At 40.7% G+C, this 21,343-nt stretch overlaps 1 protein-coding gene across 1 annotated transcript; it reads left to right on the top strand.

Moving 5' to 3' along the window:
- Positions 1-12,355: 12,355 nt before the first annotated feature.
- On the top strand, positions 12,356-20,854 carry mfsd4ab (major facilitator superfamily domain containing 4Ab; the record flags this gene model as incomplete). The annotated part of the gene is made up of 10 exons (XM_080443678.1): positions 12,356-12,585; positions 13,362-13,560; positions 14,975-15,226; positions 16,167-16,326; positions 18,014-18,129; positions 18,299-18,472; positions 19,060-19,207; positions 19,420-19,490; positions 19,860-19,980; positions 20,729-20,854. The coding sequence occupies 10 exons, from the start codon at positions 12,356-12,358 to the stop codon at positions 20,830-20,832; spliced, it is 1,575 nt and encodes a 524-aa protein (XP_080299804.1). The 3' UTR covers positions 20,833-20,854.
- Between the last annotated feature and the right edge of the window lie 489 nt (positions 20,855-21,343).

Below are 21,343 nucleotides of genomic sequence, written 5' to 3'. Positions count from 1 at the left end.
AGTCTGTCTGATGTGTTTGATATTAATGATTGATCATATCATAAATCTAATAAAAAATGTATGTTAACCACATTAACCCTATAGGTCCCATTTTAGATAGACCTTTATTGATCCCGTGGGGGAAGTTCAGTTGTCATGGCATCACAGCAGTTATGAAACACACGACGGGTACAGATAAAGTGATACAACTTGGAGTAACTAATATATACTAAGAGGAAAAAGTGTGTGTGTGTGCGTGTGTGCGTGTGTGCGTGTGTGTGTGTGTGTGTGTGTGTGTGTGTGTGTGTGTGTGTGTGTGTGTGTGTGTGTGTGTGGGTGTGATAATACATAATGGTATAATATAATACAGTGGTTCTCAACCTTTTCAGTCTGCAACCCCCCAAAATAATCATATTTGAACTGGGGACCCCCCACCCTGACGAGCACTTGGAATTGTAGGAGTTTAGGCATTATATGAATTTTAGTTTGACTCTGTTCCACAGATAGATATTATGAAAATTTCAGATGTACAAGCTAAAAACACCTCGTGTTGCGAAGCTTGTAGATTAGCTATTTTCAAAATGTTTGCCTCTTTCTTTTATTATTTGACAATTTGGCCAATGTTTGACCAGTCTTTATTGCGAACGCGGAAGGAGGCGCGGCGAAGCCGCGCCTCCGACCAAGTGGAGCTTACTATGTAACTCTGCCTGGGTTGTGTCTCTGTCTCTCTGTGTCTCTGTGTCTCTGTGTGCATATCTCTCTGTCTGTGTCTTTGTGTGCACTAATCCTCAGCCCTGTGTGCAGCCAAGTAAATGTCCAATATAGACGTACCATACATCAAATGAAAGGTCTTTGAAAACTGAACACACCTGTCAAGGTTGCGTTTAAGCCCGCCCCTTCCCCCGGAAGCCACGCCCCGGAGAAGGCTCCTAAAAACTCCCCATTGAAACCCCATGTTAAATGAAAAGTGCCCGAATCGCTCCGAAACTTTTTCTACCCCCCCTAAGTGGGGGTCTACGAACAAATACTTCGGGCTCGGATTTTGGCTCCGCCCCCCGGAAGTGGGTGAAACAGGCACTTCAAACACTTTGTTGAATTGTTCAAAAACATTCAAAGTATTTTTTTTGTGAATTTGTATTTTTCTAAGATGCTCCTTTTAACGCAGATTTTTTTTCTATTTTTTATATATTTTTTTATTGGTTACTTTTTTTTAGATGATTTCTTTTCATTATTATATTTTTTTTTTGGCGTTCGCTTCCCGCGTTCGCGCGTCTTACTTGTAGTATTGTTTGTTGTTTATTGTTGATGGTCTTTAAAAAATAAAATCATCTATGGACCCCCCCCAAAATCATGTGGGGATCTCCCTGGGGGTCCTGACCCACAGGTTGAGAATCACTGATTTAATACAGTAGCAATCCACAGTCATGTTTCATGGAGACAACTCGATCCTCAGCGGGGGGTCCAGAATCACACCCTCCTCGATCTCATAATGATTCCAGACGACAGCATTCAGAGCGGGGTGTTAACAGTCCCCTGTTCATTTAGGTGACAGAGTGAGAATTGGCTATGATGACAGAAGCCATTACGGTCAGTATAGGCTCCAGATGTGACTGTGGTGGTGACTGAGAAAACTCTGCATGAGAATGTTCTCATTGTAATGTCTGAACTTTAACCCTTTAAGACCCGGGAAGCGGGAATGGATCTGTGTCATTTTTTAATTCTTTGGGCTATTCAAAAATTGCAGATCTACAAGCTCATAGCGCGACACTCGAGCTTGTAGATCTGCTATTTTTGAAAAAATCTTCCTGGGGGTCCTTGACATGAAAAAGTTATTATAGCGACATAAGTAAAAAAAAAAAAAAAACTTTAGGATTTAGAAGACATTTGTAGAATCCCCCCAGAAGCAAATATTTCGAGTTAAAAAATGTTCACTTTGAAAAATATATATATTCAAAGATTTGCACACATTAAAAAAAAATAGCAGATCTACAAGCTGAGCACATACATAGCGCGGCACTCGGTGCCGCGCTATGTATGTGCTCAGCTTGTATGCTCAGCTTGTATATCTGCTATTTTTGAATAGCCCAAAGGAATGACACAGATGCGTTGCCGGATTGAACGGGTTAATCTCATCTAACAGAATGAGAATATTAGTGTCTGGAGATCCTTCACACTCAAGTCTCTGATGACTCTGAACAGCTGGATGGACGTTAGCGAGTCAGACAGCATGTTAAAAGATGCTGGTGTATTTGCATGTGTAGCTCATTGACTTTAAGTCGGGATATTTCACTTTCAAACGTGTTCGGGGTCATTTTAACATCTACTCTGACTTTCGTGAGCATCCCAGACAGTTTTTAAATTGCTTGCTTCAGTATTTAGACATTTTATCAGACACGCAACTGAAAAACTGTCTGGGGTGTTCACAAAAGCCCAAGTAGATGTTAAAATTACCCAAAACATGTTTGAAAGTGAAATATCCGTTTTACACATTAGGGTCCCTATTCTGGGCATGTCATAATCGGCGAACAGCAAAGTATACTGTAGGGTTTATGTTGTTATCTGTACATTACTTTACTTTTTGGCCCCAACAAAAACATACAGTATCTCAAAAACTACTGGCTGAATTGTTTTGGAATTTGCTGTGCCGATTGATACTCCCCCGGAGGAAGAAGGCTTTTTTTAAAACGTTTTCCTTTTTTTCTTTTTGAATAGAATCAAATGATTTATGGTCATGATTCACCAGGAGCCTGGTTTTCTTGGTTCCAGGGTTAAATCTCTTAATATAAGGATTTTCTGAAATGTCTATTATGGAAAAATGAACTGGATTTCTACCACTGGAACCTGTAAAGGTGGGGGAAAAAACATGGCGGTGACTGACTGTTGTACTCTATAGAGAGATAATTTAACCACTTAAGCCCTATTTAAAAAAGAGCGAGAATAGCAGATCCATACATGACTTTTGAAAAAGTTTGAACATTTTTGACATTTTGTAAGTCCTTGGGCAGTTTACCATCTTATATATCATCATGACTCTGGAGTTCTGTTCAAAAGGGATCAAATCACTGAGTTTTTCACTTTTCTTTCACATAAAAAGGGTTCAAAAGTTTGGGTGCCCTGCCAAGCTTTGCCTTTGTATTACATCTGAGAATCTCTGAGTCTAGCTGGCACAATAAAGTACATCTGCATGAAAAGATGAGATCATATTACCCTCGTTTTAGATTCCTTTCATGTTCCAAGCCTTGGTGGAGTTGAACTAAAAGGTTTTTGTCAGCCATTTTAAAGTAATAATGGTGACACTTTTGCAAGTGCAGTAGCAATACTAATGACTTAAACGTTCATTATCTTTTGACCCCATCTCCTTTGCTCTCAAGTTTCTCCAAATCATTTCTTGCTAACCGAATTTGGTCATAATAACACAGAGGTCGCAATTATCATGGCCAGGGTTGGATTTGCTGGGGGGATAGTGGTAAATCCGGGGTCATCCCTATATTCCCCAGGTTCCCTGGGTTCTACAGTATGTTCCCCACTTACGTTAGTGTTAGGTTTAGGGTTAAGGTTTGTTTGATATTTATATATAATAGTATCACAGTTTAACAATATATAAATGTATTGTTTTATGTTAGCCACATTAACCCTGGCTTTACTATTTACTTTACTATTTAAAACAAAATATATATTCCTTTAATTAAAAAAATAATTTAGTAAAAATAGATGATCTACAAGCTCACAAAGTGATGCATGATTGTGACGCTTTGTGATCATGTAGATTGGCTATTTTCATTTTCGTTGTTGTTTGTTGTATGACAAAATGTAATGGGGCTTAAAAACTCCGGCGAAAATAGCATCGTAGCGCATTTTTTGGCAAAGACAGTGAAAACAGGAGAGGGCCTAGTATAGAGCCCTTGGGAATTCGGTCAACTTAGTATAGGGTTTATAGTGGTTATAAGTCTTTTACAAATAGAACCCTACACATAGCTGTTATATGTCTTCAACTGGATCACCAGCAGGTGGTTCAGTCGCCATGCAGACATGTATATCTCCATACCACATACCCACATAGCCAGGGCACTATTTTGGGCCTGGGGGAGGTGTTAGGTGGGGGAGGTGTCCTCCCTGGACATTTCTGTCCAGGGAGGCAATGTCTGAGAACTGTGGAGAGGTTCTCCATGTCTCCAAGAGAATTACGCCTTGCTTTTGTAAATGCATGTGTTACATAATATCCCTGCCTGTCAGAAAAAGTAATATTGAAATACTTTTGCATTATATGCTTTTGCTTCTTGCAAGTTAGTAGCATATATTGTGGTCTTATGAGCCGATATGTTGACTCATTTTAAGGAAGAAAAAGTGCATTTAGAAGGTGCTCCGTGATTCCTAAGGATTCACAGAAACAACTGTGCAGGATCACTGGACCCTGAAGGAAAAGCAAAAGCAAAGCCCTGCAACAGAGAAACAGTGGGAGACAGAATAAAATAAAGCCTCATTTATACTTCATCGTATGACAAAATGCATTTTTATCAAAAACGACACAAAGGGGCCGGGTCATATAGGCTACGGCGCAGTATAAATAAAGAAGAACGGACCAATAAAGGCTGCAGATTAGGATTCCTGTCACAATGTGACCTGGCACAGTTTCAGACCTCTGACTGAGTGTTGCTGGCTAATAATGCCTAATTTATGCTCCGTCGTACGGCCGTGTTGTGGACTGAAAATAGCCAATCTATAAGCTCACAACACGTCTCATCCGTGACTTGGTGTGAGCTTATAGATCGGCTATTTTCGGGCCGCGACACAGCCGTACGACCAAGTCTAAATCAGGCTTAAATGTCAGCCTATGGAGATGAGCTAGAAAGGAGAGAAGCTGCACTCTTGGCCCAGTTAGTCCTGATTGATCTTCGCGTGGTAACTGCCACCACAGCGCATGCCATTAGATAAAAAAATATGTGTGTATGTCTCCGTTTGAAAGCAATATAATTGGTATCCTACTGCAAAAATGCAGTTCTTTGGGTAATATTTTGTGGTTAAATATTGTTAGTGAGACTGATATAGCTTGGAACGTTGCATAATTACAGAGCAGCAGCACCATCTGGTGTTGAAATCGAGACTATATTTCATCATTAACCATCTGCCTGTGGCCCATTGGGGGATTGGGGTCTCAGATGCATCTGAGAACTGGATCTCGATAGATCTCAACTTTTTTTTTAAGGCTGGGGGAGGGCATTAATTTTCTGGGCATTAAAAGGGGTTTATTAAAAAGTCTGGGCATTAGACAAGAAGATGGGCACAATTTCATTTTTTCATTGGCTTCTGAGTCCCAGCAAGCATCTCTCTCGGTGCATAATAAGTTACTCCCCACACACACACACACACACACACACACACACACACACACACACACACACACACACACACACACACACACACACACACACACACACACACACACACACACACCAATACAGTCTAATTGAATTGGAAAGTGACTTGTATGCTAATAGGGAATATACCTTCCTTAAAAGCTTAAGAAATCATCTTAAATGGTACAGTACATGACTTTAGAGATGACTATAGAGATGGCTATAGTACATGACTATAGAGATGACTATAGTACACAAGACCAGGGCCGACACAGGACCATGCATTGAGGGAGAGAGTTCTTAGAGAGTCTGTACCGCTCCGTATACATATTCGGGGGGAAAGTGAGCCTCTGACTGAAGGTGCTCACCCTATCCTGCAGCTCGCCATAGAGTGGATGGGAGGGGTTAACCAGGATGGAGTCTAGTTTGTCCCTAATCCTCCTCTCTGCGACTGACTGCAGCCCTTCCATTCGGAGGCCAACAACAGAGCTGGCCTTCTTTATGATCTTATTGAGCTTGTTCAGCTCCCAGGCGTCGATGCCACCTCCCCAGCACACCACTGCATAGAACAGAATGCTGGCTACAACAGACTGGTGTTGTCTTTCCAGTCCAGATCCTTGTTCAGGTGGACGCCAAGGAACTCGTTGGAGTCCACAATCTCTACCTCTTCCCCCTGGATGGTAATGGGTACTGGGGTCCTCCTCTTGCTCCGTCTGGTGTCTATCACCAGCTCTTTGGTCTTCCTTATGTTCAGCAGTAGGTGATGTTGTTCAGGCCATCTGATGAAGTTCTCCACGACACCTCTGTACTAGATGCACTGCGGCGCGACAGCTTAGCTAACAATACTGTAGAGCTCAAGGCCCTGATCTGATGTTAGATAGGAGAGTGTGGAGGGCAGCGAGGTGCTGTTGGCTTGACCACACTCTCGCATCGCATGTACTCCTCGTCACTGTCCTCAGTGATACAACCCACAATGGAAGAGTCATCTGAGAACTTCTGGAGATGGCATGTTCCAGTTCTGAAACTGAAGTTAGAAGTGTAGATGGTGAACAGGAAGGGTGACAGCACTGTTCCCTGGGGCAATGCTTCCCATTAGCACGTCGGACTGGCAGCCTTGTAGCCGGACATATTGTAAAGTACATGACTATAGTGATGACTAAAGAGATGACTATGACTAGAGTACATGAATATAGAGATGACTATAGAGAGATGACTATAGTACATGACTATAGAGATGACTATAGTACATGACTATAGAGATGACTATATAGTACATGAGAATAGAGATGACTATAGTACATGACTGTAGAGATGACTATAAAGATGACTATAGTAATTGACTATAGACATGACTATAGTACATGACTATAGTACATGACTATAGAGATGACTATAGAGATGAATAGAGCTGACTATAGAGATGATTATAGAGATAGACATGCAAGGTTTCATGCCGACCGGTCCAACGGTGCTAGAGATGATCTGTTCACAGACAAATGGACGGACACACACATGGAAGGACACACGGACGGACGGACGGACGGACGGACAGGAGTGAAAACATAGTATCCTGCCTTTGGCTGTCCGGCCTGGCGGAGACAATAAAGATTCATGCCTCTACTTTTGATATTGAAAGCTTGTGAAAAGTGGCATTTATGCATAATGAATACTTTTACTTTTTATGCTGTAAGTACATACAGTATGTGCAGATGCATAACTTTTATGAAAAAATATAAAATAGTACGACGTATTTTGCAACAGTATACTATAATCTAGTAATAATGCTAAGTTGTGGGTTAAAGGGCTTTTCTCTTATTTTCTATTTGTTAAACTACACACATTTTCTACAAACTCCTTGTTCCTTGTTTGACAACATCCCGTATACATAAAAAATCTGCTTATTGTTGTATCTCTGCCACAAAATGGTGTTGATACTGCAGCAACCAGGAGCAGCAACCTCTGCGACCATGTTTCTTATGTTGGCTGACAATTATCTGAAGAAATAAGTGACTGTGTGTTGCTGTATATCCAGAAGAGGAAGCCGGGTGGATGGATGATGTTAATGAATGCCTTTTGTACAAACATATGTTTCTCAGCGTTCAGTAGCAGACCAACATCTCCAACTATGAAGAGACGAGGGCTAGAAAATCAGTTACATAGCCAGGAGGATTTCAGGTCATGTGATCAGGTCATTGACAGATGTGTGCACAGCTCTAATCATGCTTCTGCTGTATCCTGTCATCAACAAAACATATTGGATACTGTGTGTGTAGTAGTAGCACATACAGAAGTGATGTGATGAGATAACATAAAGCTTTATTGATCCCAGCAGGGAAATTCATGTGCAATTGCAGCGATAGCAGCGAGGTTGAAAGCACAGGGAAGACACAAGTTCACTGCTGTTGGAAAAACCTAGCTAGGGCCATTGTAATATATATAGGACCAATAGCTACTGTATACATGGTAAACTGTAAGACACCAGTCGGGCATAAAGTAAATATCAACAATGAAATAAAATAGAGCTTTTCAATGTACAAGATGGATCTCAACAACAGTTGAGATAAAGATTTGTATGCCTGTCGTGATATTTCTTTTTTATTCTTTTCCGTCTCAATTTACAACCTTGGCGGAAGTCCTTATTGGTCCACAACCAGTAGAGCTTTACTCAGCCCTTAGAATGATTAAAGAAACTAGGTAATAATTATGCCTTATGTTTGACTCATACGCCTGTAGTGTTTGCACAATAAAAAGTATTACTCATCATTGTTCATTACATAAATCGTCCATATTATCCAAAGGACTGTGGGAAAGCCCTGCTTAGATGCTCCTCAGGGTTAATGTTTTTTACCTTCACTCTAAAGCCTAGTTTATTGTATAAGACAACCTATGGCTCATGGTTTATAAATCTGAACATTTATACCCAATACATAGGCTCACTGTCAGCTGTGAAACATTAACCCTTTCAGACCGAGAACGCATCTGTGTCATTTTAGATTTCTTTGGCTATTCAAAAAAATATATATATATAATATATTTTTTTTGAAAAAATCGTGAAAATGTGTGCAAATCTTTTAATATCTATTTTTCCATCGCGAACATTTTTAACTCTATTACAACTTCTGGGGGGTCCCTGGAACAAAATATTTTTGAGATGGGGATCCGCGGCATAAAATCATATAATTTTGGGGGTCCGACATGAAAAAGTTTGAGAACCACTGATTATAGCAACATAAGTTTTTTTTTTTCAAAAAACTGTTAGGATTTAGAAGACATTTGTAGAATCCCCCAGAAACAAAGATTTGAGTTACAAATGTTTGCTTTGAATATATATATATATATTCAAAGATTTGCTCAAATTTTCAAGATTTTTCAAAAAATAGCAGATCTACAAGCTCATAGCGCGGCACAAAGACATATTTAAATGACACAGATGCGTTCCCGGTCTGAAAGGGTTAAGGACACACTGGGAGACGCTAGCAGTATCAGAAGTTCTGAGCCTGAGTTTCACAGTCTTTGAGACTTACCAAATTATGTCCACTAGCCAAAAAAATCTGTCTCACACGGGTTGTCTAAATTTATACTTAGTTGCGTGCCATTGTTGGGCACAGAAAATAGCCAATCTACATGCTCACAACGCTATGTGCTGCGAGCTTCATATTATTCTAAATGATTATAATTCATATTTTAGTTCGCTCCTTTGGGCTATTTTTTAGTTGCTGTACATTTGCACATAACAGTATGTGAAATGTGTCCTCTACATTTACCCATCCCTACCCAAACCGTACTATTCTGTCAAAGCCATTCCCAGTCCACCCTCCTGAACTCTAGAGACTAGTCTGAAATTGAGTCTGTTTTAATACATTTATAGGCTACTGTACTTTGTCACAGAACCTAATGTTTTTTCTCATCTCATTACTATTTATAAGCTTTATAACTTTTCAATGAACCCACGTTGAGAACTCAATGTGTCTACAGAAATATGGACCCTTTTCGCTGCTGACATTTTGACAGTTACACACAGCTGAAGGTAATGCTGTAAAGTTCATTGTGGGTGTGTTTCATTTAGGTGTTTGTGAGCTAGCTGCCATTTTACCCTAAGCTGTTAAAATGTCTTTCATGACATGAGAGCACATTTTAAGTGTTATTTCTAAAATGTTAGTAGGCCTACGTACAGTATACGTACAAAATCAGTGAGGGTCATCCTCCACGGAGCATGAAGCTGCCCAGCAAATTCCATGACAATCATTTTCAAGATAGGTTGTTTAACCCATTAAGACCGGGAACGCATCTGTGTCATTTTTACTTTGGCTATTCAAAAATAGCAGATATACAAGCTCATAGCGCGGCACCGAGTGCCGCACTATGAGCTTGTAGATCTGCTATTTATTTTTTTATCGTGAAAATTTGTGCAAATCTTTGAATATATATTTTTTTAAGTGAAAATATTTAACTAAAATCTTTGCTTCTGGGGATTCTACAAATGTCTTCTAAATCCTAAAAGTATTTTGAAAAAAATCATTTTGCTATAATATCAGTGGTCCTCAAACTTTTTTCATGTCAAGGAACCCCAAAATGATATGTGTTTGGACCCCATCTCAAAATATGTTGTTCCAGGGACTCCCAGAAGCAAAGATTTGAGTAAAAAAAAATTGCTTAAAAAAAAAAAAAAAAAAAAAAAAAATATATATATATATATATATATATATATATATATTCAAAGATTTGCACACATTTTCAAGATTTACAAAAAATTAGCAGATCTGCAAGCTCATTGCGCGGCACTCTGTGCCGCACTTCTGTTTGCCTTTTCGGGCTTTGTAAACTAAAATTGCACAGGGCAGATTATGACAAATAACTGAAATATACAAAGAAATGACTGACAATGCCGGTACCAATAATCAAAATTAATAATGTACTATGGCTAAAACAGGCCATATATTTAATACTTTTATACTTTCAAACATATTTTAAAATAATGGAAATAGACGATACACGCATCACATTGCTCACGTTATGAGCTTGTAGATCTGCTATTTCCGTTTGAAAATGTATGAATTTATACAGATGAATGGAAACGATTCTGAAGATTATGCATAACAATCGCAATTATCTCAAATAATTGCGATCAGGTGATTATGTAATAATTGTGACTAGTAACTAGTAATCAGTGCAATGTCACTTTTCTTTGCATTGCACTAATTAAATTGGTTGCACAGTTGACACTTTTTTTGTCTTGATGCTTTGAGGACACTGTAACCTGGTGTTCTTGTTTTTCTGCATAGTGCAGGAGTGTATACTTTTGTATGCTGTTTCTTTATTGGTGATGCTTCTTATTGTTGTTTCTTACCTTTGTATTGCTGTATCTGACAGTATTTTTAGGTGTTGTTCTATTCTATGTTGTCTTTTGTGTGTGGTGTGTCAGCACATCACGAAGCACAAGCTGAAAGAGTTATTAATGGCAAGCAGCAAAAAGTATTTGTGTTCCTTTCATGTTTTGTTATGGATTTTTTTGCAAGCAGCATGTTTAAATTACATTTGAATGGACTGAATTTACTGGACTTGTGTGATGGTAAATAAATGCCTTGTGGTTGATCCATGTGGCTGGGTCTTCCATCAGATACTAGAGAGACAAAAGTTAGAATCATGCACATACCATCACTGCTATGGTAATGCATAAAAAAGGGATTTATAAAAATCACTTTTCACCACATGTAGGCAAATGCTTAGCACTTAGGCATCACTTGACTTATTCCTGTAAGCTCCTAGATGGGGCATAGGGCCGCAATCACACCCCGCCATCGGACTCTGTTTTGGGAAGTTTTCTTCAGCTGGGCCCACGAATCGATAGTCCGGCTGTCTTTGCCTCACTCTCGACTGATCTTCTCCAGGTCTGTTTTGGCCTCCCCACTTTTCTTTTGCCCTGTGGGTTCCAGTCCAGTGCCTGCCTAGTGATGTTATCAGTTGGCTTTCGGAGGGTGTGTCCAATCCACCCCCACTTCCTCTTCTTCACATCCTGGCTGATGGCGTTTTGGTTGGTTCTTTCCAACAGGCTGGCGTTTGATATTTTATCGGGCCACCTGAGGTTCAGGATGTGTCTTAGGCATCTGTTAACAAAGGTCTGGAGTTTGTTGGTGGAAATATTTGTCACTCTCCATGTCTCTGATCCATAGAGGAGAACTTAGGCATCAACTAATATGAAGATAAAAGAGCTACTTGCTACGTATGAGTTTTCTGGATTTGTACAGTACATGGTGGTATTTGAATCAAAATTCTAGCTTAATTCATTCATAATGCGTTATCCATGCATATAAAACACGTTCTGTCCAAAATAATTACAATTAAAGTATTATAATAAACACTACTGAGCTGCTGGCCCTATATCTGTGCACTGGATCTCTGAATGAGTGAATATAATTATAGTCTAACAATGAATATAAATGTACAGTGAGTATATGAATATCCATCACAATACTGTACTGTACATCTATGGCCGGTGAATATATGAACACTGTATCAACAGTGAGTGTGAAAGACTGTACTGTAGAGACTATCGACAATAAATATAAGAATGGATACATACTATGTGTACAGTCCATCAACAGTGAATACGTGAAAGAATATAAACATTCTACGTATGAGTGAATATATACAGTCTCTCTACCGTTAACAGGCATCTGTCAAAGTTGTGCAATGTACAGTACATCCTAGTAGTCCATGTACAAGTACGATGACACATAAAGCCGTTCTTTTGGATAGGATTTCAACACCAGACTTCTTTTTTTCATTGCAAATGATTGACACAATTTAAATAGACATATTATTGTTAGAAGAAACTCTACCCATTAACTACAGAGGACATCCTTTCAGTTATGCAATTCAAAGAGGAGGGTACAGGCCCATGGAGCAGCTTTAAAAGAAATCAAGATGGCAAGCATCTTACTATAGTTGGTATCTGTCTCGTACAGAGATCTAAACTACTTCCTTGCTGACTGGAAAGACGGGTCGGGTCAGTGTCAGTCAGGATGTTTGTGGAAGAGAGGATACTGACTTTGTTCAAACGGAATGCCCATCACACGTTGACCTATTGGAGTGTGTTCTTCAGCTTTGGACTGTGCATCGCGTTTCTTGGACCTACGATATTGGACTTGCAGTGCCAGACCAACTCCACGCTCAGTCAGATCACCTGGGTGTTCTTCTCTCAGCAGTTCTGCTTGCTCATTGGCAGCTCCATCGGTGGCGTTTTCAAGAAAACGTGAGTAACCTGGCCCGTGGTGTATTTGCACTGTTTCAGAGGTGAAGCTGCAAGCCAGAACTAATTTTAAAGGATAAAATGTTATTTTAACCACATGAACCCTAGCATCCCTATATTCTGGGGTGAAGAGATTCGGTGTAGACGGACAAAGGAGAAAACCTACAGTAGTATGGAGCCCTGGGCCTGGGAGACCCCGGTCAACTAAGTATATAAGTGGTTAAACAATGTGTATGGTAGAGTATGTGGATGCAGTATAACTAGTACATCTGCAGTGGTTGGAGGTGCCGTAGCACGTAGCACACCTACCGGTTGACAAGTAATATTGCCCAAAGCTCATAAGCACAATATCTCCCCCCCTGGCCAAGCATTTCACAGAACACTGTGTGTGTGTGTGTGTGTGTGTGTGTGTGTGTGTGTGTGTGTGTGTGTGTGTGTGTGTGTGTGTGTGTGTGTGTGTGTGTGTGTGTGTGTGTGTGTGTGTGTGTGCGCGTGTGTGTGTCTGTGTGTCTGTGTCTGTCTCTGTGTGAGTGTGTGCGTACATGTGTGCGTGTGTACGTACGTGTGTGCGTGTGTACGTGCGTGTCTATGTTATTTCTCTTACTGTGGCTGTTTACTCCACAGAATTGTATTTGTTTTTTCTTTTCTTTTTTCTGCACTGTATACAAAAATGAGAACTGCATTTAATGAACACTGTACAATTATTATTAAATGGGGAAACAATAAGTCCTGTTAACTTCCATTAATGCGGCTCACTTTATTCTGTCTTTCCCCTAAAGGTTGTTCAGCGCTCTGTCTGCCTTGTTTATCTCTGCTCTCGTCATCTCTGTAATATTTGCCATAATACCATGGTGCAACACGGTTCTGATTCTGGCCATCGCCATGGCGGTGTCGGGCCTGGCCATGGGCATCATCGATACCATCGCCAACATCCAGCTGGTCACCATTTATCAGAAGGATTCCGCCATGTTCTTGCAGGTAACTATAACCACTGGCTGGACTAAGGCAAACCCTAGCGTCCCTATTCTTGGGGCCAACATCCAGCGAAAATAGCATTCTATGACTATTTTGGGAGATTTGGTGTAGAGGAAAGTACTAGCAGGCCTAGTATAGTAGAGCCCTGGGGACCCCGGGCAATTAAGTATGTATAGGTTACATGGCTAAAGTGCTATTGATGTAGCCTGGGACCAGACGAATCTGCCAGTGCAAAAAAAAAAATTGCCCTCAGCGATTTGGGTCTGGCACCGCTCCGTTGTGAATCCATTTCCTGCTCCCGAAGTCTGGGGTGACCAATCAGGGCCCAGTATTCAAATATGGGAGACTGTAATTGGTAGTTGGTTGTAGGTTTAACCAATTGCGTCCAGAGCCATTGTTTTGATCCCGCCCCCTTGGAGAAAAAAAAACGTCCTCATAGAAGCACCAGACTCATATCCACGCAGTGATATACAGTAGTCTGGCTACGCGAGGCTACTATTGATGTAACTGTTACAGTGACTTTTTAAACTTTTTAATATCAAGGATGACCAGTTTCATATACATAAGGCCACGGATCCAATTATGATTTTTAGAACTGGTACTCCAATCTACATAGTAAAATCCTCATTGTTTGTCTAAATCTGAGAGTGTATAAATGGAACCAAATTGGACCTGTAAAATTCCATTTGTAATCTCGAGTATTAGCATTTCCCGAACTTATTTTTCTTTTCTCTGGCCAGATTGTTTATATCTTTCCGTTTATATCTGATTGTCTGTGGGAAGAAGCAATTAGCTTACTGCCAGCGGCTTTGTGGCTGCAAAACAGTGTGTGGTTGGGATAGCATTAACATTCAAGTAGCATCTAGGAGTACGTGGGCCAAAGTATAAACAGCATCCTCTCGAAAACATGAAGAGAATTTGATTCATCTGATCTTCTTTATGACTATGTTTATTAATGTTTTTTTTTAAAGTTATTAATCATGTGGACCTCGGGCTTCTCAAAGAGAAGTTAGACGTTAGAGACGTCATCTATCTATGACATATCTATGATGTATGACTCCAAATTTGGGCAAGGCTGCAGTCCAATCAGTGCCCTGTTGACTTCCATTATTAAAATTAAAGTTAAATTATTTCAAAAAGTATAAAACATTATGTGGGGGAAAATAGTGGAGGTGCTTCTTTGGCCTACTGGCAGTGTGCAAGACATATGCGATTAACTACAGACACACAGACACACAAACACACAGACCGACCTTTAGACGGCTAGACCTCTGCAGAGCCGTGCTATGAAAAGTACCTACTAATGATGTATAAAACGGTAAAACGTTTTCATTATCGTCGATTCAGCCAGAATTTCTTCCTTGAGAAAAAAGTCGTTATTCATCAATGTTCCGCTCCCCCCCCCCCCACTCTGCAGGCGTTGCATTTCTTCATCGGGTTCGGAGCCCTGGTGAGTCCGCTGATCGCAGATCCATTCCTGTCAGAGACGGGCTGCGGGAACCACACCGGGAACGAGACCGAGATCATGCATCACTTCAGGAACACGTTGCGTAACAGTCCCATGGTCCTCCACAACATCAGCCAGAACCAGAACCTCCTGCCCGCCCACGCGGAGCCGGAGGAGGAGTCCATTGTGCACTATGCTTTCTGGATTATGGCACTTATCAATGTAAGACACTGGAATGGTTTGATTTAGTATGTTTATTTGACATCACAATCACAGACCAGATGCATTGCTTAAAAGCAGTGGTTCTCAACCCGTGGGTGGGGACCCCCACAGATGTTTTTTGGGGGGGTCTCCAGATGACAGTTAAGTGACAATTTAAGGACTTTTAAGACCTTTTTAATTTTTCAAAAAGAAAGAAAGAAAGAAAAAAGACCATTACTTTATCAAAAACTATAATATAAAAACCGGTCAAACACTGGCCAAATTGTCAAATAATATAAGAAAGAGGCAAGCAAAAAGCGAAAAAAAATCACACCCTGTGTGAAGTGGGCGGTGTCTTGCTAGCTAATCACAATACTGAATGGAGTCAACCAATCATGTACAAAAAATAAATACATTTATTGAAACACTCTTTATGATGGAAGAAACCATAACTTAAAAAAAACAAATTTATGGTTTTTTTAAAGTTATGGTTTCTTATATAGGGCTATGCACATGTGTCATGTGACACTGGCCAATCACAGTCCTGAATAGACTGTGATTGGCCAATCACAGTGCAGGGTTGTACATTTTTGTAGGGTTGTACATTTGTACATTTTTGGCCAATCACAGCGCAGGATTTGTTGTACAAATATCCAAACCTCACTTATAGGGGCGGTTTCACCGCCCAAAAATGGTACCATATTATAATGGTCATTAGTGCGGACCAATTAAATGACGATACGTTAAAAATGGGCGAAGTGGTCCTATACACCTCCTAAAATGTAAAGAACAGGTGCTGGACCAAACTGTTCTTTAATGAACATGTTTTGTGAGGTCACTGTCTGACCTTGACCTTTGACCCCTTGACCACCTATTTCTAGTCGGTTAATCCTTGACTTTTATGACATTATGCTGAGACATTTCCTCAGACTTCATGTCCGTTTGTAAACCCCACCTACAGCTGCCGGTGCCCATGGCAGTGCTGTTTCTGATGTACAGAGAACAGCTGCTCCCCTGCTGTCCCAGCACCAACCCCACTCTGCTGGATAAAGATGAACTGGGCATGGAGCACCAGCAGGGGGCAGACGGGCTCGACTTGGAGACAAAAGAAGAAACTGGAGGTAAGCAACTGAATGGACCCTCCTCAGGAGGCCTTGTGTGGAAGACACTTCTTAGAGGTACCAGTAGGAGACGCTGTATCTCTGTGTAGGTCATTAAGAGGCCCAGTCCAGGATTGTTTTGAACAGGGGCACAAGCACAACCATAGATCATAGATATCGAATCGTATCGAAGATAGGTATCATAGATATAGAAACCTAGATACCTCATTGGCCGCTGCAGTTCGTTGGAGCGACCTGCATCGCGGCCGCCATATTAGCGGGGGCACGCTGCCACTCAAAGTGACTACTGGCCAATCACAGCGCGTTGAATACTGGCCAATCACAGCGCGTCTTTTACAGGACTTGTCAGAATCTAGTTGTCCCGCCCTCACCTGCCTCTGATTGGCCTACCGAACGCGGAAGTTTCCCACTTGCCCTGCGGAAGAGGAAGCGCGCCCGAGATACAGACGCCTCAGAGCCGGAGGAGGCGTCTACCTTTATGTCTGTGGTCTGTATCTCAGTCGCCATTTTGGAGAAGGCAAGCTTCCTGACTACTGGCCAATCACAGCGCGTCTTTTCCGGGACTTGTCAGAATCTAGTTGTATAAAAATATAACGGGATATTTTTTATACAACTAGATTCTGACAAGTACCGGAAAAGACGCGCTGTGATTGCCTTCTCCAAAATAGCGCCCGAGATACAGGTCGCGCCAATGAACTGCAGCGGCCAATGAGGTATCTAGGTTTCTATATCTACGGGCACAACAGCCTAGGCTGATTTTGTAGTTTGTTTTCCAGTTCAGGTTAAAAACTACAACAGATTAAAAACATGGCAGACTAGTAAGCAACACAGCTGCACCACACAAATTAATAATGAGTGTGTTAGATTTGCATAGGCGTGTCCAGAGCCATGCCAATGTGCAAGCATGATAGACAGTATTGACACACCTAAAATCTAATGCACCCATTATTAATTTGATTAGCTGCAGCTGTGTTGCTTACATCACTGTGTACTATAAGGTCGGCGTGATGGTGTCGTTTTTCCACCTGAAGTGGAAAACAACTACATTTTCAGCCTAGGGTGTTGTGCCCCAATGATGATGTAGATGTAAAATATGTTTTTGGAACTTTCTTACTCTATCGTGAATAAAATGATAGGTATTTTAAGCCAATGTTTTTTTGTATTTTTTTTAATAATAGTTGTTTTATCAAGAGCTAACTCAGTCATCTAGATAACAGAAACGTGTATCAAGTGCATACACTACAGTATAGGTGGATTATGAGACAATGGGCCCCTGGCACAGGCTTGCAAAAGTAATCAAATAATACATTTTTACATTGGAATCTGGAATGGGGCCACAAGAAAGCTCCCCATGGGACGGATTTGGCCCACAGGACTAAACCTTTTGACACAAAATGCTAAGTTAACAACAGTGACAATTGACACAAAGGCTCTGGCTAGGGGCCCCCTGAGCCCTTGGGCCCTGTGCCTCAGCCTGGTAGGCCTGTGCGGTAATCCACCCCGATCAAGAGCTATATATATTTTTTATTATTCTGGTGAGGATAAACCCATTTGTTTTGACTGTATTTGTATCACTGATTGAGCCTTTATCGGCTGCTTGGTTTTCAAATCATTTTATGAAATCTTTTCTAAAAAATATGAATAAAATATGACATTGAGCATGGCAAAATGTTGTGTTGTGTTTCAGGTCATGGAGATATCTTTGGCTGTTGTCAGAACGATAACCTGCGTGGGCTGCCGGTGTCATTTTTTATGATTCATATCTTGGGTGGGATGGTGCTCTTCATGACCGATGGTATTGTGGTGAGTGAGGCGTGTGAATATTTGAATATAATGTGCTATCTTTCTTCTTCCTTTTCTATTAATGTTAATTCAATGCGTCGATCACAATGAGTATAGTGCAGTGTTCGCTTTTTATATGTGTACCCAGAAAACATAAACATCTGTGTTTTTTTTTGCTTTGTATTGTCAGGGTGCGTATGCTGGCTTTGTGTACACCTACGCCGTGGCAGCTCCTATGTCGCTGTCCCACAAGACGGCAGGCTACCTGGCCAGTATTTTCTGGGCGGCCATCACCGTGGGCCGCCTGTTGTCCATCGCACTCTCTGTCCGCATCCAGCCTGTCAGGCTGCTCATGTTCAACCTGGTAAATAACATTAAGAATGTTTACTCATTTGAGCATTCACAGTTTAGGCATTTGCCAGATCCAGAGAAACGTACAAAGTGTAAGATCAGAGTAAGTGTCATGAACCCTAGTCAACAAATGACAGTGTACATTTTCATGTAAATAGAATGCAAAGAAAACAATGTAGTGCTACAAAGAAACTAGAATACTAACATTTGAGGTCAAGCAAACAGTAAATGTCTATCTAAATAACAACATATGTGAACAACTACCTAGTATACTGTAACTACCATCAATGAAAAAAAAATAGACAACAAGAGGAATGAGGAGTAATATAAGGAGTGCTAGGGGGTCAGGTGTAGTCTGAAGAGTTTAATTTTCAGGCTGCAGGGAGTGAGTCTGCATTCCTGACTGGTGGGGTAGGTCATTCCTCACCAAAGAAAGCTATAGGACTTGGCCAGGGTGTTGTAGGGAAGGGAGAGACAGACGTTACTATGACACTATGATACATGACACTATGATACACTGGTCCACTTCAAAGTGAAGTGTTGACCGATACCCTTAGGTTTCTCTGTTACTGACGGTGCCTTGTCCTCTGTGTCCTCCAGGCCGGCGTCATTGTCACTGTGTTGTTGCTGCTTATCTTTTACACAAGCAGCAGCTTTCTGTTTATTGGCACCTGCTTGTGTGGCCTGTTCCTCAGCAGCATTTTCCCCTGCATGGTGGCCTATACTGAAGATATCCTTGACTACCAAGGTATAGTAGTAGCTAAACATTGGTATAATCAATAACACAATAACGCCTCATTTATAATCCGTATTACGAACGTGTCGTTTGCCAACGGAATGTGACACGTTGTTAGCTTGAAGGTCAGATCTGGAAAGCGACATTGTCGCATATACATTTAACCTAGAAAGCTGTAAAAGTACAAACAGGAAATACAAGTTGTGCACTGTTTCTCCATTCAGGATGTGCGACGTCTGTCCTGGTAACAAGCGCAGGGATGGGGGAGATGGTGATGCAGGTTGTGGTTGGCTCGGTAAGACTGATGGGTGCCATTTTGCTGCAAATTCCAAAGCACACACAGATTTATAGTAGTTTAACCACATGAACCACATAAATAGTATCAATATTCTTGGGTGAAGATTTGATGACAATAACCTACAAGTCGTGATGCATTGTGAGATCTGCTATTTACGATGAAGAGATTTGGTGTAGAAGGAAAAAAGGAGGGACCCTACTATAGAGCCTTGGGGGCTTATAGTATTATAGGGTTTAACCGTTTAAGTGGTTGATTTCAAATTTTACAAAACAAAGAAGCAATTCCTTGCATAGATTTAGAACAAAGTTCCTATGTTTAATTCATGCTTAATTTTTTTTTTGTTTAATTTCGCTGTCCCATTCGCAGATAATTCAGACTGAAGGCAGCTACAGCTTCTTGCTCTGTGGGGTGATCATCGGCTGCTGTGGTTTCATCCTCTTCTTCATTCTGTTGCTGTTCCATCGGATGCACAAAAACTACCTCACAGGTACAGGTAATAATGATAATTATTGTTTTTAAAGATTTATTTGGGGCTTTTTATACCTTTTATTATAGATAGGAAAGCTGTCAGGCTACATTGTAGCCTATGTGCCTGGAGCGCTATACCAGCAGTCCAGGCCCACCATTAATAATTATGAACTAAAACCAAATCTGTGGTGAAAAGCTGGGTACTGCAGTGGCTCTCTGCTATTGGCTGGTTTTGGAGCCAGGTGATGTCACCCTATATAGTGCTAAAGGCCCACCCACCGCCAAAACATGACAAATACAATGATTTACCACTGAAGAAAACAAAACAAAAATCGTACCTTCTCATAAGCAAACAATGATACACCCTTGTTCTCCAAACAATGTCTTTCACAATGATTTGATGCGTATTTTTGTTATATTTAACCCCAGAATTACGATATCATGAAAAAAACTACAACACTGCATACAACATAAATATTTGTTAACATCACACGTCATTGAGCTTTGCCCGCTGACTCTCAGAATGCTATGTAGAGACATCGCTCTGTGGCAGATGACAGATGGTGCAGTACTCCACTTTGCGCAACTAGATGTCAGGCTTTACACACATTTGGTTGTAGGGTTTAGTTACTCTTTAGCTTTCTCTCACCGTTTCTATAGAATCAGTAATTATGTTCATGATAAAACTGGCCTTGGTTTGAAGTTCATCATTCATCATATCCCCCCCCCCTCCTTCTCTTCCCCCCACCCTGCCTTCCTTCCAAAAGGAACATCCAAAAAGTCAGCCATGGTGGAGGAGCCAACAGTAGTATTTAATAATGCTGCCCAAACCGTCGAGCAGATAGAAGAAAACCACAACCAGAGCAGCTGAGGAGTGTTTCCCTGTAAGCCCTTGAAGAATGCACCACCTCTTTTTATTGTGCTTGATATCAAATAATTTGTTAAAGCTACAACGTTTTATGTACTTTTTTACTCTCTTACTCCCCCTAACAGACAGAGATAAACGCAATGATGACCAAATTACAATAATGATAGTGCTGTAATGTACTGTGTCCAATCTGGTGCGTTGTCTGCTTAAAATAACTTTACCATACAGATTGGTTAAAATAATGTTTTTTTATTCATTAAAATAAGTCCGGTATTGTAGCTTTAAGGAGGTCATCAATATTTTGCTATAGGGATAGTCATTTCAAACTCTTATTATGTCTTAGATGTAAATCAAAGATGTCCAATAATTGCATTTGTGTGTGTTTTGTATAAAATTATCATTTTAAATGAACAAAGCATTATTGTGATTGTCATTATTATCCCATGTGAAACCCACTATGGCATTTGGGCTCCTATTTAATGGAGTTATGCATTTATAAATCTGGTTTAACTGT

This window comes from Gymnoscopelus braueri (assembly GCF_963280865.1).
Source record: "Gymnoscopelus braueri genome assembly, chromosome: 12".
Taxonomy (NCBI): Eukaryota; Metazoa; Chordata; class Actinopteri; order Myctophiformes; family Myctophidae; genus Gymnoscopelus; species Gymnoscopelus braueri.
The sequence above is the reverse complement of the archived record's forward strand: the minus strand, read 5'-3'. Positions and strand labels throughout refer to the sequence as shown.